Here is a 27667-nt window from a genome sequence, read left to right on the forward strand (position 1 = left end):
CTGTTGACACCATGAAACTGCAACACTCCTTGACACATTGCCCCAGAGCACCAGCTGAATCAATGACACTACAACACTCCATAACAAAGTACCTGCAGCACTCCATGACACAGAGCATTACTGACATCCTTTCAATGTAACACTCCATGATATACTGCCCAAGAGCATTTCTGAATCCATGACACTGAAACACTCCATAACAGACTGACTCACACACTGATGACACCATGATATGCAACACTCCATGATACAGTGCCCCAGAGCACTGCTGACACCATGACACATTGTCTCAGAGCAGTCCTGACACCATGACGCTGCAACATTCTGTGACACAATGCCCTAGCACACTGCTGACATCATGACACTGCAACACTCCATGAAACAGTGCACCAGCACACTGCTGACTCAATGACAGTGAAGCACTCCGTGATATAGTGCTGCAGAGTACTGCTGGCACCATGGCACTGCAACACTTTGAACACAGTGCCCTAGTGCACTGTTGACACCATGACACAGTAACACTCCAAGACACACTGCCCTAGTGCACTGCTGACACTGTAACATTGCAATATTGCATTACACACAGCCCCAGGACACTACAGAATCAATGACACCATAACACTCTATGGCATAGTACCCCAGAGCACTGCTGACACCATGACACTACAACACTCCATGACACAGGTCCCCCAGCACACTGCTGACTCAATGACAGTGAAGCACTCCATGATATAGTGCTGCAGATTACTGCTTGCACCATGGCACTGCAACACTATATGACACATGGCTCCAGCGCATTGCTGACACAAAGACAGTGCAACACAGTGCCCTAGAGCACTGTTGAAACCATGACACTGCAACACTCCATATTGCCCCAGAGTACTACTGATACATGACACTGCAACACTCCATCACACGGTTCCCCAGACCATGAAACTGCAAAACTCCAAGACACTGTGTCCCAGATCACTGTTGACACTATGAAACTGCAAGACAGCAGTGCAGCAGCACACTGCTGACACCATGACACTGCAAAACACCATGACACATTGCCCCAGAGCACTGCTGACACCATCTGCAAATCTCCATGACAGTGTCCCACAGCACCAACTGAATCAATGACACTGCAACACTCTATTACACATTGCCCCAGAGTACTACTGATCCATTACACTGCATAACACACTGCTCCACCAAACTGCTGACACCATGACACTGCAAAACTTGATGACAGTGTCTCAGAACTGAACTGCAACACTTTCAACACAGTGCCCTAGAACACTGTTGACACCATGAAACAGCAACAGTCTATGACATACTGCCCCAGCGCACTGCTGACACCATGACACCTCAATGTTCTGTGACACTGCAGTATTTGTTGACATGTATCCCCATAGCTTCCCATTACACTGTGACCATACAACATGTATGACATTATGAACTCCCAACTATAACCAACACAGTGTTTCTCATTCTAGTCCAGGGCCGCTGAGAGACTGAGCCAGGGCAGGGCCGCCGCCCCCCCCCCATGATCATAGCCGCTGCCGCCCCCCACTGATCGCTGCTGCAACTGCAATATAAATACCCCGCCAGCAGAAGACGTGTTTCTTCAGTGCTTATCTTCACTCTGCCGATTGCCTGCCCAAGGCTGCTTTTTCTCTCAGCGTATGCTTGGTTTCGAAACCGAGCATCTGCTGAGAGAAAAAGCAGTCGCTTGGTATTGGCAATGGGCAGAGTGAAGAGCAGTGCTGGAGGAAGACCTGCAGTGTCTGCTCCTCCCCTATCTCCAAGGGGGACCCGGTGTCGGAGTTTTCTCTCTCCTGCTCCTATCAGGACATGATCACCCGGGTCCCGTCAGGAGCATGAGAGAAAGAGAGAGACCCTGGCGCCGGGGCTCCCCCCCCGGAGGCCTGGGCCCATGGAGTTTTGCCCCCCCCCCCCTTGGAGGTCCTGTTCTAGTACTTGGTACTTGTCCAGCCAGTGAGATCTTCAGGATATCCATAATGCACATGCATAAGCTGGATTTGCTTCCAATGTATGGAAATCTATGCCATGCATTTTCATTGTTCATATGCTGACTATTCACCTATCTGAGTGTGTCCAAAGGACTGGGTTTATGAGTGTTAGTGTGTGTGTGAGTGAATTCGTATATATGTGACTAAGTCAGTGAGTGTGTCATTGCTGGATAAGAAGTACATTAGGATTTGTTTTCCAACCCAGCTGATATATGGTATGATCCCTATTTAGGAGGACGGAAGCCCTTGCCTTGTCAGCTGGAATGTTTTCCATGACATGGGGGACGCCTTTCCACTTTTAGTGAGTCAGATGTGTGAGGGATGAGAGAGCTGTCTGTCAGTCTCCCAGGGGGTGTAAGTTCAGCACCATCAGCCGCAGTGAAGTCAGCAGCACCTCCTAGATAAATTGCAGAGTGTGCAGTCTGTGATGCAATATACACAGGAAGCCAAGTGTTCTACCAGCTACTACGAGTGCGTATAACACACAGAAAAGTACCAGAGCCTAGAGGAACACTGGAGATGATACCAGTTAAGGTCAACGCAGACTGCACAGTTATTGCATCACAGCTGCTAGTCACAGAAGCTTGACTGTAGGATATCACTTCTTCGCCAAATATACATAAAATGGGGTGGCTAAAACACTAGGTACAGAGTATGTACATAAGATGCAGGGTATTAGATGCCCTGTCCTCAGTATTATCACAGGAAATACATAAGATGCAGTTGCTGAAGTGCTGGCTGGATCCTGCACTCATTAGCCCACAATTCTTGGTATCTACAACCCCAAAACATCAACTGCACCTCCACTGCTCACAGGTTCAGTAACCTCCCTGTGTTCTGACAGTCTGTAAGCTCTTGGGGGCATGAAGCCCATGCAATTAACCCTTTACAGCGCACAGTACACTATGATCTCAGAATGCATTTAGGGTTGTGGATGCCCAGGTGTGGTGTGAAGCTGCCCTCTGAGAAGTAAGCCCCCCTCTCTCTCCTGGTTTTTCTGACAAGCAGTCTTACCATGGCTGTGGTCCTAGACACCAGTCCCTCTGCCTCTTTCTCTCTCACGCTCAGGTACTGTGTGACAGCAACTCTGCTCTCAGTATTATGTAGCAGAGAGGGGTGGAGGACCGGGAGCCCATGTGACCAGGGAGGAGAGCCGCAGCACAGCAGCCTGTGTTTTTAATGTGGCTTGAAGCTGGGATAAGGGACAGCAGTTCTGCCTTTCCTCCTCTCCACTTCCAGACCAGGGCATCCCACACTGCCTGACACACCACTGCTGTTTGATTATTCATTAATGCTCTAGAAAAGGGAGCAACGAATGAAGTGATCACATTTGCAGATGACACAAAAGTATTCCAAGCAGACTGTGAGGAATTATAGAAGGACATTCCAGACTGGAGAACTTGGTGTCTAAATGACAGATTAAATTTAATGAGGGCTACACAAAGGGATGCACATAGGGGAAACAATCCTACTTGAGGGGGGGGGGGGGGTTCTATATGAGGAGTCATCGCCCAGGAAATGGATCTTGGAGTTTTTATGGACAGTACATTGAAATCCTGAACTCGGGGGTGATCAAAAAAGCAAACCAAATAATATAAATTATTTGGAAAGGAATGGAGAATAAAATAAAGGTTATTATAATACTTCTAAATTGGTCTATAATGCAACTGCACTTTGAGTACTGTGTGCTGTTCTGATCAGCCCAGGGGTCCACCTTAATAATCCTTTATGGACTTTTCTTTCAGGAACTTACTCACCCACGTTTTCCAAATATGATTCGTATCAATGTGGCTCACAGTTCACATATAAATATACATACATAATACATAGAACTTTCTAAGACTTCACATTTCCTAATATGTGATCAGTAAAGTTAATTTAACTAGAACCCACATTATATAGACCCTAATTGTAGTAATTGGGATTTCTCTTTAAGGGTTTGCTTACAGTGATAGACTATAGGTGTTTGCAGACATTCAATGAGCAATTGTAAACTTCATTCTGTAGAACACTTTGGGGCTCAGTTTCAAAAGAGAAAAACGTCCAAAAAGTGGCATAAATCTGCATTTGGACTTTTTTCCTGTTCAAACTGGTATTTTTGAAACCAAGTTTTAGATGTTTTCCTATAAAGTCCGTTAGAAGTGTGTTCAAGTCACAAGGGGGAAATGTCAGGGCTGTGTTAAGGGTGAGATCAGGGTGTTCCTAGCATTTGGACGTTTTTCTGCCATAATGGACATTTTGATCTAGACCTAAATAAGCCACAAAAAAGTGACCTAAATGACCAGATGACCATTGGAAGGAATCAAGGATGACCTTCCCTTACTCCCCCCAGTAGTCACTATCCCCCTCCCACCCCTAAAAAATGTGATTAACAACATTACTTACTAGCCTCTACGCCAGCCTCAGATGTTATACTCAGGTCCATTAGAGCAGAATATAGGTTCCTGGAGTAGTCTAGTGGTGGGTGCAGTGCAGTGCAGTGCAGTGCAGTGCAGTGCAGTGCAGTGCGGTGCAGTGCAGACAGGTGGACCCAGGCCCATACCTCCCCCTACCTGTTACACTTGTGGTGGAAACTGTAAGCCCTCTAAAACTCACCAGAAACAGTACCCATATATAGGTGCCCCATTCACTCATAAGGGCTATTGTAGTGGTGTACTGTTGGGGGGTTTGTGGGGGCTCAGCAGACAAGGGAGCAATGGTGAGACGTGTACTTCAGAGCATTTATTTGAAGTCCGCTGCAGTGCCCCCTAGGGTGCTCCATTGCTCTCCTGGGATGTCTGTGTGGCCAGTCCACTAAGAATGCCGACTCCTCCTACATCCCAATGGCTTGATTTTGTGCATTTTTACTTGGATTTTATTTTTGAAAATGTACTAAAAAGATAAATGCACAGAGTACGAAAACATCTAGCAAATAGCCATAAAAAAAGATAGACGTTTTTCTGTTTTGAAAATGTCTATATTCCCCACTTGAATTTTGGATGTTTTTAGCAAAATGCCCAATGTTGGACTTAGACATCATATCGAAAATGCCCCTCCATTAGGACGTACTGGTCCTAATGTTAATGATTATCCTTAACTCTTGGATCTGGGACCTGCTCGCCAGAGCATATCCTAGCCCAACTCCGCCCCCCTTTCCATTTTCTTCCATTGTAACCTTAGACTCATTGTTCCCATACCCATGCTGCCCCTTAACAAGATATGTCAGTTAACTTATTCACACACCTGCTTGGAATAACAGTAGGCTGTAGCTTAATTTATTAAACAAACTTTTAAACTACTACTACTTATCATTTCTATAGTGCTACTAGACATATGCAGCGCTGTACACTTGAACATGAAGAGACAGTCCCTGCTTCACGGAGAGAGTGGTGGATGCTTGGAATGCCCTCCTGGTGGTGGAGAGGAAAACAGTAACGGAATTCAAACATGCGTGGGATAAACATAAAGGAATCCTGTTCAGAAGGAAAGGATCCTCAGGAGCTTAACCGAGATTGGATAGCAGAGCCGGTAGTGGGAGGCGGGGCTGGAGGTTGGGAGGCGGGGATAGTGCGGGGCAGACTTATACGGTCTGTGCCAGAGCCGGTGGTGGGAGGCGGGGATAGTGCTGGGCAGACGTATACGGTCTGTGCCAGAGCCGGTGGTTGGGAGGCGGGGCTGGTGGTTGGGAAGCAGGGCTAGTGCTGGGCAGACTTATATGGTCTGTGCCCTGAAGAGCACAGGTACAAATCAAAGTAGGGTATACACAAAAGTAGCACACATGAGTTGTCTTGTTGGGCAGACTGGATGCAGGTGCAGGTCTTTTTCTGCCGTCATCTACTATGTTACTATGCTTACAATCTAATTAGGACAGACAAACAGATCAACAAGAGATAAGGGAATATTAAAGTGAGGATGATAAAATAAGGGTTCTGAACAAGGGTTAGGAGTTAAAAAAAGCAGGGCCGTGCCGATGCGGTAAGCGAGGTAAGCGCCGCAGGGGGGCGCCCACCTCTGGAGGGCGCCGCCGTGGTGCTTACCCTCGCCCCGCGCCGCCGAGGCCTTTAAATCTTTTACCTGGTCGCAGCAGCATCAGTGAAAGCGCTGCCGACGTCTCCCTTCCCTTGCACTCATTGGTTCCCTCAGTGTCCCGCCTTCTTCTGACGCCAGAAGAAGGCGGACACTGAGGGAACCAAGAGCGCGAAGGGAAGGGAGACGTCGGCAGCGCTCCGCTTTCACTGACGCTGCTGCGACCGGAAGTAAAAGATTTAAAGGCCCCAGGGCGCGGAGGAAAGAGCAGAGAGCCATGGATGGGAGGGCAGCAGCAGGGCCCAGGGAGAGGACAAATTGCTGGAAGGGGAGGGGAGAGAGGAGGATTGCTAGCTATGGATGCAGCAGGGAAGGGCAGAGAGGGACAAGGATGGACATGGGGGCCCAGGGAGAAGACAAATTCCTGGAAATGGAGAGGAGGGGAGAGAGGAGGATTGCTGGCAATGGATGGAGGAGGGAAGGGCAGAGAGGGACAAGGATGGACATGGGGGCCCAGGGAGAGGACAAATTGCTGGAAATGGAGGGGAGGGGAGAGAGGAGGATTGCTGGCTATGGATGGAGGAGGGAAGGGCAGAGAGGGACAAGGATGGACGTGGATGGGAGGACAGGACCCAGGGAGAGAGAAGAAATTGCTGGAAATGGATATAGAGCAAGAAATGAAGAAGAAAGGAGGAAAGTAAAGAAATAAATGGAAAGGAAGCCCTGGAAATGGAGTTAAGAGGACAGACAGCAGCAGACTCAGATACTGGGCCAGCATGATCGGAAAAAGAAAGTCACCAGACAACAAAGGTAGAAAAAAATCATTTTATTTTCATTTTAACGTTTGGAATATGTCCACTTTGAGAATTTACATCTGCTATCTTATTTTGCAATGTATAGCAATTTGTTTCTAAGAATATTGCTGACAATTCCTGTCAGTGTAGCAAGTGGTGAGCGATCATTTTCACGGGGGGGGGGGGGGGCAACTGATAGTCTGCAGGGGGGCGCCAGAGACCCTAGGCACGGCCCTGAAAAAAAGCATCAAAAAGCTGGGCTTTTAGCTTAGATTTGAAGACCGCCAGCTTGACGTACCGGATCAGGAAGTCTATTACAGGTGTATGGTGCAACAAGATAAAAGGAACGGAGTCTTGAGTTAGCGGTGGAGGAGAAGGGTGCAGATAAGAGAGATTTACCCAGTGAACAGAGTTCCCGGGGAGGAATGTAGGGAGAGATGAGAGTGGAGAGGTACTGAGGAGCTGCAGAGTGAATGCACTTACAGTGGTGGAAATAAGTATTTGATCCCTTGCTGATTTTGTAAGTTTGCCCACTGACAAAGACATGAGCAGCCCATAATTGAAGGGTAGGTTATTGGTAACAGTGAGAGATAGCACATCACAAATTAAATCCGGAAAATCACATTGTGGAAAGTATATGAATTTATTTGCATTCTGCAGAGGGAAATAAGTATTTGATCCCCCACCAACCAGTAAGAGATCTGGCCCCTACAGACCAGGTAGATGCTCCAAATCAACTCGTTACCTGCATGACAGACAGCTGTTGGCAATGGTCACCTGTATGAAAGACACCTGTCCACAGACTCAGTGAATCAGTCAGACTCTAACCTCTACAAAATGGCCAAGAGCAAGGAGCTGTCTAAGGATGTCAGGGACAAGATCATACACCTGCACAAGGCTGGAATGGGCTACAAAACCATCAGTAAGACGCTGGGCGAGAAGGAGACAACTGTTGGTGCCATAGTAAGAAAATGGAAGAAGTACAAAATGACTGTCAATCGACAAAGATCTGGGGCTCCACGCAAAATCTCACCTCGTGGGGTATCCTTGATCATGAGGAAGGTTAGAAATCAGCCTACAACTACAAGGGGGGAACTTGTCAATGATCTCAAGGCAGCTGGGACCACTGTCACCACGAAAACCATTGGTAACACATTACGACATAACGGATTGCAATCCTGCAGTGCCTGCAAGGTCCCCCTGCTCCGGAAGGCACATGTGACGGCCCGTCTGAAGTTTGCCAGTGAACACCTGGATGATGCCGAGAGTGATTGGGAGAAGGTGCTGTGGTCAGATGAGACAAAAATTGAGCTCTTTGGCATGAACTCAACTCGCCGTGTTTGGAGGAAGAGAAATGCTGCCTATGACCCAAAGAACACCGTCCCCACTGTCAAGCTTGGAGGTGGAAATGTTATGTTTTGGGGGTGTTTCTCTGCTAAGGGCACAGGACTACTTCACCGCATCAATGGGAGAATGGATGGGGCCATGTACCGTACAATTCTGAGTGACAACCTCCTTCCCTCCGCCAGGGCCTTAAAAATGGGTCGTGGCTGGGTCTTCCAGCACGACAATGACCCAAAACATACAGCCAAGGCAACAAAGGAGTGGCTCAGGAAGAAGCACATTAGGGTCATGGAGTGGCCTAGCCAGTCACCAGACCTTAATCCCATTGAAAACTTATGGAGGGAGCTGAAGCTGCGAGTTGCCAAGCGACAGCCCAGAACTCTTAATGATTTAGAGATGATCTGCAAAGAGGAGTGGACCAAAATTCCTCCTGACATGTGTGCAAACCTCATCATCAACTACAGAAGACGTCTGACCGCTGTGCTTGCCAACAAGGGTTTTGCCACCAAGTATTAGGTCTTGTTTGCCAGAGGGATTAAATACTTATTTCCCTCTGCAGAATGCAAATAAATTCATATACTTTCCACAATGTGATTTTCCGGATTTAATTTGTGATGTGCTATCTCTCACTGTTACCAATAACCTACCCTTCAATTATGGGCTGCTCATGTCTTTGTCAGTGGGCAAACTTACAAAATCAGCAAGGGATCAAATACTTATTTCCACCACTGTATAGGTCAATAAGAGGAGTTTGAACTGTATGCAGAAATGGATATGAAGCCAGTGAAGTGACTTGAGGAGAGGGCTAATATGAGCATAACGACACTGGCGGAATATTAGTCGTGCAGCAGAATTTTGTACAGATTGAAGAGGAGAGTGATGGCTAAGTGGGAGACCTGTGAGAAGCAAGTTGCAATAGTCTAAGCGACAGGTGATAAGAGTGTGGATAAGGGTTCTGGTAGTGTGCTCAGAAAGGAAAGGGCGAATTTTGCTGATATTATAGAGAAAGAAATGACAGGTTTTAGCAGTCTGCTGAATATGTGCAGAGGAGAGGGAGGAGTCGAAGATGACCCCAAGGTTACGAGCTGATGAGACAGGAAGGATGAGTGTTATCCACAGAAATAGAGAATGGGGTAGGAGGAGGAGAGGTTGGTTTAGGGGGAAAGATAAGAAGCTCAGTGTTGGTCATGTTTAGTTTCAGATGGCGCTGAGACATCCAGGCAGCAATGTCAGACAGGCAGGCTGATACTTTGGCCTGGATTTCGGCTGAGATTTCTGGTGTGGAGAAGTAGATCTGGGAGTCATCAGCGTAAAGATGATTCCCGGCACAGGCAGCTCCTTGTGACTCTGGGCAAGTCACTTAACCCTCTATTGCTTGCTGCATTGAGCCTGCCATGAGTGGGAAATTGTGGGGTACAAATGTAACAAAACAAAACAAAAAAAACCATGGAATGAGATCAGAGAGTAGAAATATCCAACAACAACAACAAAAAAACCCAGCTGCTGCTTGCCATGTCAGCAAAGCAGCAAATCCACTTCTATTTGATCGCCACCAATCTCCTTCCAGCTCCACCCTACCAGCAAGAGCCCTAGCAGGTGTGGACCTCCACACCCATAAACCAGGTCTCCTGACCTGCCCTATCTCCCATGAGCCATCACTCCTGTAGCTCAGGTTTTCTGCCACTAGGGCCTTTGACACCTGTCAAAGATCCCCACCCCCCAAAAAGAAAGTTGTGGCCTACATTAGCCCATCCAACCAACACTGTGTCACAAACCTGGAGTGTAACCTATGGAGCCAGACAGACATCTGTGCCCATGAGTAGCCTAGTGGTTAGTGCAGCAGACCTTGATCCTGGGGAAGTAGGATCAAGTGTCACTGCAGCTGTAGAAACAGGTCTAGCTTAAAACGTCTTAAGTTTTAGTCTTGGAAGTTTTTGCTTTGTTCCATTATGGCTGAAAGACGTCCAAGTCTTAGGAACACCCAAGTCCTACCGCGAACACACCTCTGGCACAGCCCCTTGAGATTTGGCCAGACTTCAGGAAAAAAAATGTCTAAAAAGAGGTTTGGAAAATACTGATATAAACATCCAAATGCAGACTTATGTCACTTTTTGGATGTTTTTCTCTTTTGAAAATGAGCCTGAGAGTCAGCAAGGGTTCGGCCAAGGGAAGTCTTTCCTCACCACATCCAGCTGGAACAGCTTTACACTCGTTAGATGGACCCATGCATAGGCTCCACCCACTGGCTTCAGCTCTTACAGTGGACTAGATAGGCTCAGTTCTCCCTGGACAGATTTCTCTTGCAGCCACACAAGTGAAGTGACTCCCCCATGACGTCATGGACCCGGACCTATAGCAAAGCTTAGAGCTTTAATTAAAACGTAGCTTACTACGCCTGCGTGCAGCTTCCCGCCGTATCCCCCCCCATAACCCCCCAGTAGTCACCGCCCCTTTCCAGTTTTATTCTTCCCGCTCTGGCGGTCAGACCCGTTGACTAAACCGTTAGTGCAGCTCTCGCGTGTATTTTTTTTCTTTTGTTATTTTTATATCTACTCTTTCTCTCGACAATTACCAACCAATTTAATTTAGCAGCCCTCCTCTTCCCGACCATGTCGGAGAAGAAACATGGATTTAAACGCTGCTCACAGTGTACCAACAAAATGTCCCTCACAGACCCGCATGACCTGTGTGTCCACTGCCTAGGCACGACGCACTTAGACTCCAGCTGCGATAAATGTGCAGCCATGCTCCCTCGGACGAGACAGATAAGGCACTTAAAGATGAAAGCAGTAGTGGAGGACTTACCTCAGCAGTCGGGTAAGAAAGCAAAGAATAAAAAGCGGCACTGTGAGGAACCCCCGGAGAGTGCCTTGCCTAGCAAAAGGCAACAGTCTCTGCCACCACAACTCCAACTAGTTGTCGGTGCTCAGACTCAACCCCAGCAAACACCATCTGTTGAGAAAAACCAGCATGGTCGTTCTGGGCACCGCAGCACTGCTTCCCCACTGCATCCTCGGCACCGGGAGAGTGCCTCCGATCAGATTCGGCACCGGGAGAGTCTTTCCCCTGGCCATAGGCACCGAAGCCTTTCCCCTGCACATCGGCACCGAAGCAGCTCCTCCTCTGCTCATCGGCACCGTCAGGACTCCTCCCACTCGCATCATAAAGCTGGCTCCTCCCACTCATCGCATCACACGGCTGGCTCCGCCCACCCTGTGCATCACAGCCACAGCTCCTCCCCTGCTTCACTCCATCAGGGTTACTCCTCCCCTCCTGAGTTGCAGACTGCTACAAAGCATTTTTCTGACACCTCTCCTCCTGTTCTGGCTCAAGCAATGCCTCTCTCTCCACAGAACAAACAGGCGATACTCTCTCCTCACCACCATTCAGGAGTCCAGGCAGCAGTCTCTCCTGCGGATTTCTCCTCTATGCCACTGTCCCAATCAAACCAGGATATTCTCCATCTGCTGCGTGCTTTTTTGGCTAATCAAAATCTCTCAGCTCAACAGCACCCCACGACCAGCCAGCAACCACCACATCCGGCGGCAGCAGGGGTTTCGCCCCCGGATCGGCCAGCCCCTCGGCAGCGCTCACGCTCCGAGTCCTTTTCAGACTCTCTGGCTGCAGACAATTTTTCAGACTCTGGCTCTTCCCCACCCCCATCTCAGGGATGCTCCAGATCGTCCTCTCCTGATGCCCACTCCGATCTCCTCACGGGCTCTCCGGGTCTACCTTCTGACCCCTCTCCCCCGCTACCATCTAAATCATCTCAACCAGAGGATACTTCCTATCCAAAATTTCTCCTCAAATTGGCATCAGCCTTGGATATTCCCTCCTCTTCTCAACCGGATCCCCGATCCAAAAAATTACAGGCTCTGCGCTATAAGGAGGCACCGAAAGACATCATCGCGTTGCCTTTGCACGAAGTGCTGGCGGACCAGCACAAGTTGGTGTGGTCTACCCCATTCACATCTCTCCCCACCAAGAAGAGTTTGGATACAAAATACAAAGTCCAAGATACTTGGGGCTTCGGTAAACCACAACTATCTCACCACTCCATAGTGGTCCAGTCCGCCATGCGTAAACACAAAAGCTCACGAGACCATTCTAATTTTCCACCAACGAAAGACATGAAGCTCATGGATCTCATGGGTAAGAAGATGTATCAAAGCTCCATGCTCAATGCCCGCATAGGGCTTCACATCTTCCATTATACCGACTATCAATTCACCATACTAGACAACTTCTCACGAGCACTGGATTCCCTCCCTGCGGCACTGCAACCTCAATTCCGGCCACTGCTTCAAAATCTGGAAGAATGCGCCACCAATTTAATCAGAGCCGCCCACGACTCATATGACACGTCGGTTCGAGGGGCCGCGGTAGGCCTTTCCACACGCCGGTTAGCGTGGCTAAAAGCATCCGGCCTACGTGAGGACGTTCATAACAGAGTGGCTGATGCTCCCTGCACAGGGGATAACCTGTTTGGTGACGGAGTTAAGGATATCATCGACAACAGCAAACAAGATTGCACCACTCTGGACACCTTGGAAGAGGACAACATCAATCAGCCCAGGTCGTCCTTTCATCGCTCGTCCTATGGCACGCCTAAAAGGAGGTATCAACCTCGGCGACAGTACTCCTTCAATAAATACAACACAAACTACAGGTTTAACAACAAGCAACATAGACCTCAGCAGTCTAAGAAAACATATCGTGAGCGACGGACATCCAAACCAGCGCCCTCGACGGCGCCCAAACCCTTATCCTCTTTTTGACAAGCAGATGGCTATGCAGCTACCGGTGGAAGGTCGTCTTCAGTTTTTTGCCCCTCATTGGCCCCCTATAACATCAGACAAGTGGGTCCTCTCCATTGTCAACCAGGGGTACCTTCTTCACTTTACGACCCCCCCACCTCTCCCCCGCATAGTCACTTCACAAGTTCCTTCGTCTCACATCCACCTACTTCACGACGAGATTTCCCGCCTCCTGCGCATCAGGGCAATCGAACCGGTACCAGAATGTTCCCACAATACAGGATTTTATTCCAGATTCTTTCTTATTCAGAAGAAGAACGGCGGTTTGCGTTCTATTCTGGACTTACGCTCCCTGAACAAATTTCTAAAAAAAGAAAAGTTCCGCATGACGACTCTCCAAATGATTCTTCCACTGCTCGATCAAATGATTCTTCCACTGCTCGATCAGAACGCATGGCTCGTGTCCCTGGACCTGCAGGATGCATATCTCCACATCCCGATCCACCCAGCGTCCAGAAGTTACCTGCGTTTTCAAGTCCACTCTCACCACTATCAATTCCGAGTTCTTCCCTTCGGCCTCTCCTCAGCACCACGAGTGTTCACAAAATGTGTCATCACCATCATCGCTCACCTTCGCCAGCAAAGGGTCACAATCTTCCCTTACCTCGACGACTGGCTCATCGCGTCGCCAACTGCTCAGGAGGCCCTCCACTCTCTAGCAAAGGTCACCTCACTTCTCCAGACTCTGGGATTCCTCATCAACGTGGACAAATCTCACCTCATTCCCACGCAACATCTCGAGTTTATAGGAGCTGTCCTCCATACCACGCAGATGTTAGCGTTTTTGCCCCTCAACAGAGCCACACGGATTTCCATCCTCATCGCCCACCTGACCCAGGTCTCAGTCACATCTGCCCGAACGTTACGTGCTTCTGGGCCATATGGCGGCTACCATTCCAGTACTCCCGCTAGCCAGGCTCCATATGAGACCGCTACAGTGGCACCTCCGGGACAAGTGGATCCAAGCTCTTCAGCCGCTATCTGCAAAGATACCTCTCTCTCACAGTCTGAAGACCTCGCTGCAATGGTGGGCCCACGCCCCCCATCTCCTCCAGGGTGCCCTTCCGGCCTCCCCTGCCGTCCGTTTATCTAACAACCGACGCCTCCAAGCAGGGGTGGGGAGCGCATCTGGGCTCCTACATGACTCAAGGACATTGGACGCCCAAAGAAATGACATACAGTATCAACCTGCTAGAGTTGCGAGCCATCAGATTAGCGCTTCAAGCCTTTCAGCCACACCTCTCGCAACAGCGGATTCATGTGCAGACAGACAATCAGGTGGCCATGTACTATGTCAACAAGCAAGGCGGCACCGGCTCCCGACACCTGTGCCGGGAAGCTCTACATCTCTGGCAGGTGGTCCTGAAGCTTCAGTCCACCATCTCGGCCTCCTACCTGCCCGGAGTGCAGAATACCTTGGCAGACTCACTCAGCAGGAAGCTACAACCGCACGAGTGGTCACTCAAGACCACTGTTACGCAAGATCTGTTCGACAAGTGGGGTCACCCTCTCGTCGATCTCTTCGCGTCCCCTCTCAACGCCAAGTGTCGCAGATTCTGCTCCAAGTTTCCCAGTCCGCGCAGACTGGCAGAAAATGCCTTTCACATTCCGTGGACAGAAGGCCTCCTCTATGCATTTCCTCCAATCCCTCTCATCTCCAAGACAATCCAAAAGGCCAAATCAGACGGAGCATCTCTGTTGTTAATAGCTCCGTACTGGCCGAGACAAGCCTGGTTCACGGCTCTCCTGAACCTCACGACATGCCCTCCACTTCCGCTGCCTCTGGAACCAGACCTTCTCACACAGCAGCAGGGCAGTCTCCTGCACCCAAACCTCGCATCCCTCCGCCTCATGGCCTGGCGGATCAGCCCCACTCCAGCCTGATGTTCTCACATGGGGTGCTGAGGGTCCTCCTCGCGTCCAGGAAGGACTCTACTCTCAAGTCTTACAATGCAAAATGGCAGCGTTTCTCTAGCTGGTGTTCCTGCCATCACCTCCACCCTGCCAACGCTCCTCTCTCCCGCGTCTTGGATTACCTGCTCCATCTTTCAGAGTCACAGCTGTCTTACTCCTCCATCCGGCTCCATCTCTCAGCTCTCTCGGTGTTCCATGACCCAGTGAATGACTTATCCCTCATGCAGCACCCTGTGGTGAAACGCTTTCTCAAAGGACTCATGCATCTCTATCCTCCCATTCGCCCTCCAACTCAGGCATGGGACCTTAACCTGGTGCTCAATGCACTCACAGCCTCTCCATTTGAGCCACTTCAGTCAACAGACCTCAAATATCTCACTTGGAAAACACTGTTCTTGATCACGTTGACTTCGGCACGGCGCATCGGCGAAATCCAGGCTCTCGTCCACTATCCACCCTATACTCAACTACTACACGATAAGGCTGTGCTCCGTACTCATCCGAAGTTTCTGCCGAAGGTGGTCTCACCTTCCCATCTCAATCAAACCATCATGCTGCCCACCTTCTTTCCTCCTCCACATGTTTCCGAGGACCATAAGAGATTTCATACGCTGGATTGCCTGAGAGCCCTTACCATCTATTTGGATAGAACTAAGGGCACCAATAGGCCTTCTCAATTATTCCTTTCACTCCGCTCTCCTCACCGCCCAAGGCCAGTAACCAAGGGGACTCTATCCCAGTGGATTGCGAACTGTATCACCTTATGCTACCAGCTCGCCGCAGCCACTCCCTCACAGATTCCGCATATTACAGCTCATAATCTGAGGGCCATGGCGGCCACGAAAGCTCATCTGCAACGAACTTCCCTGCAGGATATTTGCAGAGCAGCTACGTGGTCCACTGTGCACACTTTTGTGAAACATTACTGCATGGATACCGCTTCAGCTACTGATGCGGCGTTCGGCCAGGCGGTCCTTTCTTCTGTGTCCTGAGGCGACAACTACCACCTCCTCCTCTCACAGGTACCAGTTTTACCTTTTTTCTTCTGTTCCTTTTACAGTACCATGTGTGCCCGCAGGGGCGTCTTGTTCACCTGTTACCTGTGGAGCTGGGGAATCTTCACTTGTGTGGCTGCAAGAGAAATCTGTCCAGGGAGAAATAGAAGTTGCTTACCTGTAACGGTAGTTCTCCTTGGACAGATGATCTTGCAGCCACACAATCCCTCCCAACCCTCCCTTAAGTTGCCGCTAGCTTTTTTACCAAACTGGAAAGGGGCGGTGACTACTGGGGGGTTATGGGGGGGGGATACGGCGGGAAGCTGCACGCAGGCGTAGTAAGCTACGTTTTAATTAAAGCTTTAAGCTTTGCTATAGGTCCGGGTCCGTGACGTCATGGGGGAGTCACTTCACTTGTGTGGCTGCAAGATCATCTGTCCAAGGAGAACTACCGTTACAGGTAAGCAACTTCTATTTCATCTCCTGTTTTATTCCGCCTCCTTGGATGGGTCAGTGGATCAGGTGACTTCTTGACGCTGCCTCAATCCGGGAAGACGTAAGTGGGCGGAGGAAGCGGTCGGTTTGGCTGGTGCTGTGCTTGGACGTCTTGGTGGAGCACCCTTGGTAGGTAGGTAGGTGGTCATCGAGGGGCTTGTACACTTGAGTCCCACGGGAACCGTGCAGGAACTTCTGCATAATTGTCTTGTTTTTCAGATCGCCCGCAGCTTTCCGTCCTTCTCTGACGCTACTTCCAGAGGTAGAGAAGTTGTGTTATAGCCTAGGAGACGGGGAGATTGTTGGTAGGTAACCTCTGGTAGGAGTTTGAAGGAGAGGTGCCGGATCACCGACAGGGAGGAGACATGCCAGACCGATGATATGGCAGATCACGGGGAGGGGGAGCTCGGCCCCGATGCGTGTGAGGAGGGTAGCGGAATGCATGCGACATGGAACGGAGATGTTTGGGGGGGGGCTTATTCCTGTTCGTCAGAACCAGCTTTTTCCACGCCCATTCCCTCTTTCTCCAGGTATTCCTCCTTTTGCCATTGAGGGGTTTCCTTATCCTGGAAAACACACACAAGTGGAAACAGAGTTCCCAGCGATTGAACTAATGTCCCCAGCACCGAGGGTTAGAGTTACCCTAAAGCCCCCGTTTTCATTGCAAACAGGACCTTTCATTCCTGTAGTTTCTCTGTGCGGCTTCATCATTCATTTAGACTCCCACCCTGATCACAAATTCACAATCCTCCCTGCTGCTCTGTGGAGTTTTTTTCTCTCCATTTCCTCCTCCCTTCTCATACGTGCCACTCCCCCTTACGCTGATTTTTTTTAACTCCTTCTTGGCCACGGTCTTCAACTTATAAGTATCTCCCCCCCCCCCCCCCCCCGCCCTTGCAGGGGACTAACCAACCTGTTTCTGGTTGCCATATTGTTTGCCATTCAAGGCCCGGTGCTCAAAACTTACTTGGCTTGTAACATTTGATTTACACAGGTTTTAGCCAGTTTGGCGCGCACACATTATTGTGCAGCTAATGTACAAAGGGTTTTTTGCAGTGCTTTTATCATTTGTGGAAGCAGCGGCCGAAAATGCAATGTAAATGTATTAAAACAAGGTCATTTGTATTCAAATGAGCACTCCGTGTGATGCACAGACGTTAGAGCAGTGCACAGGAAGGAGCATCTACTTGTCCCGTTGGTTCATGGTGGGTGTCAAGGTGTGTGACAAATATGTTGTCTGTGCACTTATGTGTGTGTTTTGCCCCTAGAAAAAGGAAAGCAGCAGTCTACTTGGCATGTTTTAATGCTACCTGCATGTGTGTTGGGAAATGTGCTTGTATTAAACGCACTTCATTAACCTTACAGGGTAAGCGTCTAACAAAAAAAAAATATGGGTCATTCCATGCCAAGTGGTCTAAACCTTCCCGCCATCATGTCTCCAATTTTGTTCAAATTTTATCTGTTGTGCGAGTCAGGTGTTAAACGAAGTTTCCCAAAATTTGAGGTCTCTAACTGCAATAGTTGCAGATCTAGACCCCCTTTTGTGAAAGGTTGTCAGTCCATGAGTACGCGACATTTACCAAAATGCCATTTTTGGGGTCTAATAAAATCCAAACACATTTATAAGAATGGCTAAAAAATTCAAATCCTGTACAGTTTTTGATGCTAATTCCGATGAAATACATTTTAACATTATGGATGCAAAATCCATTCAAACAAGTTGACTCAAAAGTGTGCATCAAAATTGGTCACGACTCATCGGAACATATTTGGATCAATATTCAGACCGCAACAACTTCCATGCAAACAAAGATACAGACTTGAAATTTTGAACAAGCATTATGCTTGTGCTGGACATAATACTGCCAGATTTGCAACTAACCAGCATCTATAACCGCCCTGCAGGATCTCTTCAAAGTTGGCACTGTCAGCGCAAATGATAAAATGTACCAAAGTTCAAAGCCAATTATTAAAAACGAGTCTGCCTGAATCAGCTTGTGAACAGTATCGTCTGAAAGAGAAAATTGTGCTCTACAACACTATGTTTTTGTTTTGCAATGCCACCATTAAGTAGCCATTTACTCAGGTCAAAGTATGTTATATTTAGTACGCTTGATGCGCTAATTTTTCTTCATTTCTAGGACATTGAGTCTTAATAGTTGCTTAAAAGTATTGATATAATTATTTATTCGTATTTTATTCGTTGATTGTCCAGTCGTTTATTGTGCGCTGTTATGGTGGATTGGAAACGTTTGTGAAATGTCAGTTGAACAGAAAGATGCTTTCATAAGCTTTATGCATCCTCATGGTCCCGCTACTTCATTTTATTCGCCGGTAAGATGCGATACTTGCTGGATCCCAGAACAACTTATAATTGCTGTTATTCCAGCTCCATCAGTGACATCATCTGGTCGGCAATATAGTTTCCCTGAAACCGTTCCCTTGCAGATCAATGATGAAGAAGGCAGGCTTGGGAACCTGCAGTGAAGTAACTGAAGAAGGGAGGCTTGGGAACCTGCAGTAAAGAAACACACAATCAGGCTTGGGATCCTGCAGTAAACCTGTGGCTGTTACTGCATGGCTATCGGGCGTGGCCCCTATGGCGATGGGGATGCTGGTTTCAATGTGATAACCAGTAATGGTTCAGCCATCATGGACCAACACAATACATTGCGCACACAAAATATAACATACTTTGACCTGAGTAAATGGCTACTTAATGGTGGCATTGCAAAACAAAAACATATCAGTGTTGTAGAGCACAATTTTCTCTTTCAGATGATACTGTTCACAAGCTGATTCAGGCAGACTCTTTTTTAATAATTGGCGTTGAACTTTGGTACATTTTACCATTTGCGCTGACAGTGCCAACTTTGAAGAGATCCTGCAGGGCGGTTATAGATGCTGGTTAGTTGTAAATCTGGCAGTATTATGTCCAGCACAAGCATAATGCTTGTTCAAAATTTCAAGTCCGTATCTTTGTTTGCATGGAAGTTGTTGCGGTCTGAATATTGGTCCAAATATGTTCCAATGAGTTGCGACCAATTTTGATGCACACTTTGAGTCAACCTGTTTGACTGGATTTTGCATCCATAATGTACAGGATTTGAATTTTTTAGCCATTCTTATAATTCTGTTTGGATTTTATTAGACCCCAAAAATGGCATTTTGGTAAATGTCGCGTGCTCATGGACTGACAACCTTTCAGAAAAGGGGGTCTAGATCTGCATCTATTGCAGTTAGAGACCTCAAATTTTGGGAAACTTCGTTTAACACCTGACTCGGGCAACAGATAAAATTTGAACAAAATTGGAGAACATGATGGTGGGAACCTTTTTTAATTTTAGACCACTTGGCATGGAGTGACCAGTCTGATATGTATTCAGAAATGTCTCTTCCAGCTCAGCCATAAAGAGGTTGGCTTATTGGGGTGCTGCCCTGGTGCCCATTGCAGTGCCCATGATTTGTAGGTAGATATCATTGTTAAAGTGGAAATAGTTGTGAGTTAGAATAAATTTGATTAATTTTGTAATAGTTTCTGATGAGTATTGGTGGTCCAGTGTGGATGTTTTTAGGAGTTTCACACATGCATCTATGCCATCCGCATGGGGAATGTTGCCGCATAGTGACTGTACATCCATCGTGACCAGAAGGGTACCCGATGGATCCACAGAAGCTTAGCTGAAATTGGGTGGCGGGGTGAAGAGGGGTTGGTGGTTGAGAGGCTAGGATAGGGGAGGGCAGACATACGGGGTCTGTGCCGGCAGGGCCGTGCCAAGGGTCTCTGGCGCCCCCCTGCAGACTACCAGTTGGCGCCGCCGCCCCCCCCCCCCTGCACCTGCCTGGCTCCAAGGCAGCGATTCCCCTATCTCCCTGAGCCCTACCCTCCCACCCATCCATGCCCATCTGTCCCCATTCATCCCGATCAAGCAATTCCCCTCTCTCCCTTCCATGAACCCTGCCCTCCCGCTCCCATGTAGGAACTGCCCGCCCTCTTCTCCCCCCCCCCCCCCAAGATCCCTTTCCTTTTTTTTTTTCTTTTAAATTTACCTTCCTCCGGCAGCGCAGCGTCAGTGAAGGAGGCGGCGCTCCCAGTCCTGACGTCTCTAGCCTTCCATTGGTTCGTTCAGTGTCCCGCCTTCTTCTGACGTGGAAGGCTAGAGACATCGGGACTGGGAGCGCCGCCTCCTTCACTGACGCTGCGCTGCCGGAGGAAGGTAAATTTAAAAGAAAAAGGAAAGGGATCTTGGGGGGGAGAAGAGGGCGGGCAGTTCCTACATGGGAGCGGGAGGGGCAAGGTAAGCACGCAGCGGCGGCGCCCCCCAGAGGATGGCGCCCCCCTGCGGCGCTTACCCCGCTTACCGCATCGGCACGGCCCTGTGTGCCGGAGCCGGTGATGGGAGGCGGGACTGGTGGTTGGGAGGCAGGAAATACTGCTGGACAGACTTATACGGTCTGTGCCCTAAAAAAGACGGGTACAAGTCAAGGTAAGGTATACACATATGAGTTTATCGTGGGCAGACTAGATGGACCGTGCAGGTCTTTTTCTGCCGTCATCTACTATGTTGCTATGATGGTAATTGCTTGATATTTTTCAATTTATTCAGAAAGCCTGTGGTGTTTTGAATGAAGCTGTTTGTCTTGTGCACAAGAGGTTTCAGGATCCCCTCTATAAGTCCAGATATTTCTTCCGTGAGTGTGCCAATACCCGATATGATTGGTCTGCCAGGGTTTCCAGGTTTGTGGATTTTGGGTACCATGTAAAATGTGCCCACAGAGGGCTGGTTTGGTATGAGTTTCTTCAGATGTGGCTGTACAGTTGCTGAGAGAATTCAGTTTAAATTAGGTATTGCCACCTTTAAAATTCTCACTGGGGAAATTTCTGATTATATGCTGAATTTAGTATCTTTGTTTCAAAGGGTCTTATTCCAGCTAAGATTTCCAATGTTTTAATCGAGCATCTTACACTATCTATTCAATACCTGTTAGCTAATTTGCGGATTCAGCTTCCTTTGTTTTTGAGGTCTTGTACTCGTTTATCACTGGCTTCCTATAGAGCAATGAATCATTCATAAACTTCTTACTCCGTCTGTTGCATCTCTCAAGGATTACTGTTTAGTTTTGGCAAATCCCGATCAAGCTAGTTTAGAATCATCCGGACATTGTGCCTTCTATTTTGCAGCCTCTGCCTATTGGAATTCTCTTCACCACAAAGTCTGTGTTGAATTATCCTTTAAAAAGTTTAAGCCTGCTTTAAAGGCCTGGCTGTTCTGCCAGGCATTTGATCTTCCAACATAGCTGCCTGTGAACACAGATGTCGATTCAAACTCATCCCCTGCCTCTCACTCCTCTACTCCTTCCCCATCCCCATGTGGATATGTTTTTGTCCTTCTTAGTGTGTGTGCTATTTTCTTTCCTATCTGAACATTGTAGTTCCTTTTTTATACCTATCATATTTGTTACTAATTTTTAGAATCGTAAACTGCCCAGGTCTACCTGTTCAGGCAGTATATCAAATTACCATAAATAAACTTAGAAAACATTTAAAAGCCTTATTTGGTAGGCGGGTTTATCTAATGTTTAGTTTATGCTATTTATTTATTTGGACTTTGCTCACACCTTTCTCAGTAGTAGCTCAAGGTGGGTTACATTCAGGTACAAGGGTATTTCCCTGTCCCTGGAGAGTTCACAATCTAAGTTTGTACCTGAGGCAATAAAGGGTTAAGTGACTTGCCCAAGATCATAAGGAGCCGCAATGGGATTTGAACTGGGCACCTCTGGAGGTCAAGATTGGTTCTGTAACCACTAGGCCACTGATTGTTTGTAACTCCTGGATTGATTGGCACATCCCTTGGTTGTTGTAATCCATCCTTGAACTGTATAGGTGGCATACAAGAACTGGCATAGCAATAATAAATTAATTGTGGTATTAAAAATGTTAATCACACTGGATGGCTTAGTAGTAGTAAATTCCCTCTGCATGGAAATTGTTTAAACCTGCTGAATATAATGAAAAGTTGCATACACACAATTCCTTCCCACAGTACATTGCTCTCCCTCCTCTCATGCTGCATTCTTGCCCTGTACGTACATCTAAGTGTCTCCCCTTCTGCTGCTAAAGCTGTTACATCCATTTCTTTCCTCTCCAGCTGCTGATTTCTCCACCCCCCCACCCCCTCCACAGCACACAGGTCCAGCATCTCCTCCCCTCCCCCTGCATTTATTTGAACATTTATCTGGTCTCCGGCAGTGATTTCCACCGTGCTACTTGCAATTGATGTCAATGCCTTCCCTCTGTTATATTATGCCAAGGTGAAGTAGGATAAGCAAGGGAGAGAAAACTATGCAGGACAACAGAGGGGAGTTAAAATTTTGATGAGAATTAAAAAGAAAATCCTATTTAAATAAAACTAATCTAATTAATAGTGCCCACCCCTAAAAATACATTTTAATATATGGTAATCATTTGTGACAGTCTTTGGAGAAAAGGTAAGTAAAGTAGCAGACCCAAAATGTTGAGACTGGCTGATTGCTTTCATGACATGGAAAAAAAATTAATAAATCTGCCAAAGTTTACAGCAAATGATTGAGAGACTTTAGAGGGGATGGGGACATATTCCAGGGAGGGGGGAGGAAGGGGGAGGGTAGTATTAGAGGACTAAGGGTATATATGGAGCGATGGGGGGGGGGGGGGAAGGGGGGTATTGGGGGCAATGTTGATTCCACCACCTGTGTTAGGTAAGCAAATAGCTAAGCTGGGGATAACACGGGGGGACCATGGTTGGAGGGAATTGTTTAAAGGGAAAAGTTTGGAAATAACAGGTTGTGATGATGTTTTGTAATACCAGTTAGTTGGAAAATCTGTATGTTGAGACACTGCAATGAAATGGAACCATAAGCTGTTGTATATTGGTTTGACTGTTTCAAAATTCTCAATAAAAATCTAAAGTTAAAAAAAAATCTGCAAAAGTTACACAGTTGAACTTCGTTAACTTTATTTTGTTTTTACATTTCACATAGAAGGTTGGGGTATTCATTATAACCTCATTTTTGTTTGCTGGAGATTTTAGTCACTTGTTCTCAGAGATGGTCACATTTTATACTTTAGATCTAGGTTAAAGATGTGTATATATTAAGTTATATTTACCAGTACTTTTAGATCAAGAACAAAAAATTTAAAGCCTAAAGTTTGGTGTACTGACTCCATAGCCCTGGTTGTGGACTGAGTACTTCTTTGAACTGGATGTGTTAGTTTCTGGTGTAATATAATTCTGCTGATGGTATTCACATTTAACTACTCAATTCTATTTGTTTGTTTTCTAGATTGTAAATGAATAAACGTAAAAGGCCTCATGTTGAGGAGACCATTGGCGTGGAAATGTTCACCTCTGATGTACTTGCTGAAATCAGCAGTCTCTTTGAGAAGAAGTTTTCATATAGAAAACCACAAAGTCAAGTGTGGCAGCTCCCAGAAAGCACTGACGTGTTTACCTCTGATCACAAGGAATTTGAAACACTTCTTGATCTGAAAGAGTCTCTGAATAAGATCAAGAACCTACTGAGCAATAAGAAGCTCGATGAATGGCATCGTCATACCTCATTCACCAACAAAGCTGGCAAAATCATTCCGGAAGTGAAAAGGGCTGTTAATGCAGAACTGTGCACCCAAGCCTGGTGCAAATTCTATGAGATTGTGTGTAGCTTTCCACTTCTTCCTAAGGAAGCTCTGTGGAGTCGAGAACTGAACTCTGTCCATCTCTGTGAAGCCCCTGGTGCTTTCATAGCTAGCCTTAATCATTATTTGAAATCCCAGAATGTCCCTTACTGGGATTGGAATTGGGTAGCCAATACCCTCAACCCATATCATGAAGCCAACGACACCCTCTTCATGATAATGGATGATCGATTTATTGCCAATACATTGCTCTGGTGGTACTTTGGTCCGGAAAATACAGGTGATATCATGACATTAAAGCATCTCACAGGGTTACAGCAGTTCATAAGTAATATGCCCATTGTACATTTGGTCACAGCAGATGGGAGCTTTGATTGCCAAGGAAACCCTGGCGAGCAAGAGGCACTTGTTGCTCCTTTACATTACTGTGAAACTGTCACTGCTTTAATGATCCTTGGTAAAGGAGGTTCTCTTGTCTTGAAGATGTTCACTTTGTATGAACACACTTCTGTTAACCTGCTCTTCTTGCTAAACTGCTGTTTTAAGGAAGTTCACGTCTTCAAACCTAGCACCAGCAAATCTGGGAACTCTGAAGTCTATGTGGTTTGTCTTGAGTATATTGGCAGAGATGTTATCCATTCCTTGTTGGCCAAGATGGTTCAGAACTTTGGGAGTGAAATAACCGATAAGTCACTTTTTCCACATCATGTAATTCCAGAATCTTTTCTTAAAGTGCACAAACAGTGTTGTTCCTTCTTTCATAAGCACCAAATAGAAACAATCAATGAAAACATTCGCTTATTTGAGCATATGACAGAAGAAGATCTCACACAGTTGAATACATTAAGGGATTGTGCTGTAGCATACTTTTTACAAAAGTATAATCTGAAGTATATTTGTAGAAAAGACTGGCTTGTCAAAAAATCTCATGCAGGATGCAGTATGAATACTCGATGGTTTGGAAAGAGAAACAAACGCAGCGATACATACAATGAGAGAAAGCATATGGAAACCCTTTCATGGGACAATAAGGTTGTGAATGGCTATTTTAGTCCCTGGGCTAAAGAACATGCTGTTTGTAACATGGGGAAAGGTTGTATCCTGGAAGGCCTCGCCCATGATCTTAAATGTGATGAGTGGGACATCTTGGAAGGGAAAAAATTGCCAGAGGTGAAGTGCTCCTTGTTTTGCGATGGTGAACTGTTGAAGAACCTCAATGAAACCATTGAAAAGTCTTCAGTCAGTCAACTGGAAACTGGTTCCGATCCTGATTCTGGCCACCAGTCTTGCCTTTCTTGCAACATTTTGACAGATGACTTGCTACTTAGTGAATTGTTGCACATTATAAAGTGTTATCAGGATGTTGATACAAATGGATGTGAAAAACAAGTGAAGTGCCTTGTGGTGGATAATCCATCTTTGTACAAACTCATAAGCCAAACTAACATAGAAGTTACTCTGCTACAGTCAACTACACCTTATCCTTCTAGGTATTCACTGCTTCATGATGGTGAGCCAAGGTATCAGCAGCAGTTTCTGAAGTGGATTCTACGTGCATTGGTAGAACTTCAGTCGGGAGATGCCTTTATCCTTCCCATTATGTCTTGTTTCACTCGTTTCACAACAGGACTACTGTTTGTCCTACACCATTGCTTTAAATTCATCACATTTGCTTGCCCAACTTCCTTGAAGCCATTAGGAAACATTGCTGTTCTGTTCTGTAGTGGTTATCAGTGTCCTCCTGGCCCTGTCCGTCAATACTTGCATGAGCTTGATGACCTGATGAGTACTTTGCTTGGCTCGGAGTCTCCACAACAGATTTTGGAATTTGTTCCAATGGAAACTCTTTTAAAGGGGAGGCTGGTGGATTTTCTCTGGGACTTGAACTCTGCAATTATGAAGCAGCGGCTACATTTAATTGGACAAATTGAACAACTGCGAACAAAGGATCAATCATTCTAAAATACATATATGCTCTGAGATTATTCTTGTTCTAGGGCAGAACATTTTTTTTTTAAATATCAAATGTAGTAAAGGTCTCAACTTTATTTTTTATTTTTACTATTTTTTTTGGATCATCAGAAGTTGTGATTTTCCAGTTTCTCTTATGTATGTAAATACAAGCATACATAGACTACCACACCATTTGTCCTCGCTGGTCCATATTTTTAACGTTTTTAAGAAATGTTCCTTTACTAATGCTTCTTCAAAATCCATAATTTTCATAAACTTCAGAATTCAACCAAGCCTTATCTCAGCTTCAAAAATAGTTATACATTGGGTAGCTAGCTGTACTTCACAGAAACTAATCCATTATTCCGACTCAGTGCCACATTTCACCATCCTGGCTGCATCAGGGAATAATAGTTTCTCTTAGATCAGTTTATCACACATCTATTGAAGTACCTGATGTATAACTGTTTTTGAAGCTGAAGACCCTACATGTCTGAGATAAGGCTTAGTTAGCTCCTTGGTTGAATTCTAAAGTTTATGAACATTATGAATTTAAGAAGTATTAGTAAAGGAACATTTTAAAACAAAATGTTAAAATATGTATGCTTGTATTTAAATACATAAGAGAAACTGGAAAAGCCCATCTTCTGATGGTCCAAAAAATAGTTAAGACTTTCTGTTTGATACCTTTTCTATATTTGAGATATATGGATTTTTTTTTGAGGGACCCTTGTGACCACGTGTGGTGGTTCAATTTTTTTTTTATTATATTTTGACAGGTAACTTTTTCTCAGTTCCAAAGTGACAGGAATCTTTCTATAGCTTGGTGATCATATGACTATCAGTACAGTTTAGTAGCTAAATGAATTTACATGAAAACCATTTGCTATTAGGCAGGAAGCAGAAATTGAGATTATTGATAAGTAGTCATGTGGTTGCGATTTCTGTCGCAATGCCTGTGTTGTCCAACGCTCAGTTAGTATTGGCTGCCTCTAGCAGTTGACACACTTAGAGGCCAGCAAGCAGCGCTGTTCTGCAGATCTGATGAGAGTACTGTTGCTTCCTTAGAAGAGTCTTTAATGAAACGCAGATTAACAATTGGCCACATGAAAAGATGTAAAGGAAAAGACAGGTTCCATAACTAATTTACGAGGACAAACATTTTTATTTTGCTGTAAATATGAAGTGAAACTTATTATTGAACTGTAATAGCTGATGGAAAGTGCCTTGTATCTCTTCGTAATCCTGTTTTGCAGTATGTTTTTGTTTTATATTTTTATATGTATAAATCAGTTCAAATGTGAATGTTAAGGAAAGTTTCAGGCCTACCAGATGAATTATACCAGCTTTTATGTTGACCTCTGTTCACGTCTGAATGATTTTGTTTTTAAACCTAGAAAGATATTAAGGATTTCTTGCTTGATTAGGAGGCTGTGCAACAAAATGGAGGTCTTAAACTATTTCCTGATTTTATTGATGGTGTGAATAATACAATTAACTGCACAGTGAATTAATGTGAAAACAGTGCCTAGGCTTGGATTTTGTAGACTTTTTGTGTTACACCATAGAAAATAAGCTAATGTCACCCAATTTGTACTGTAACTTGTAGCACCATGGTGGGCTTGATTGAACGTTTTCATGCCTTCAGACGGACAGGTAG

At 46.3% G+C, this 27667-nt stretch overlaps 1 protein-coding gene and 1 long non-coding RNA gene across 6 annotated transcripts in view; one reads left to right on the plus strand and one right to left on the minus strand.

Moving 5' to 3' along the window:
• Positions 1 to 10285: 10285 nt before the first annotated feature.
• Positions 10286 to 27666, minus strand: LOC115456831. Its single transcript, XR_003939927.1, has 3 exons — positions 27016 to 27666; positions 25372 to 25374; positions 10286 to 10298 (listed from the first exon to the last, which is right to left on the minus strand). It is a non-coding gene; the product is annotated as an uncharacterized LOC115456831 (long non-coding RNA).
• CMTR2 (cap methyltransferase 2) overlaps positions 16435 to 27667 on the plus strand; it is a 194303-nt gene continuing 183070 nt past the window's right edge. For 2 of the 5 annotated variants that reach the window (XR_003939924.1, XR_003939925.1), the window contains exon 1: positions 16451 to 16512. Coding sequence is in view for 2 of the 5 variants with exons in the window: in XM_030186149.1 (XP_030042009.1) it covers positions 23710 to 26016 (2307 nt within the window). In the remaining 3 variants the exon portion in view is untranslated. Of the gene's footprint in view, positions 16513 to 23702; positions 26067 to 27667 lie in introns of those variants that run through there. The other 3 variants (XM_030186149.1, XM_030186151.1, XR_003939926.1) reach the window with 3 other exon arrangements.

This window comes from Microcaecilia unicolor, chromosome 13 (genome assembly GCF_901765095.1).
Source record: "Microcaecilia unicolor chromosome 13, aMicUni1.1, whole genome shotgun sequence".
NCBI classification, from domain to species: domain Eukaryota; kingdom Metazoa; phylum Chordata; class Amphibia; order Gymnophiona; family Siphonopidae; genus Microcaecilia; species Microcaecilia unicolor.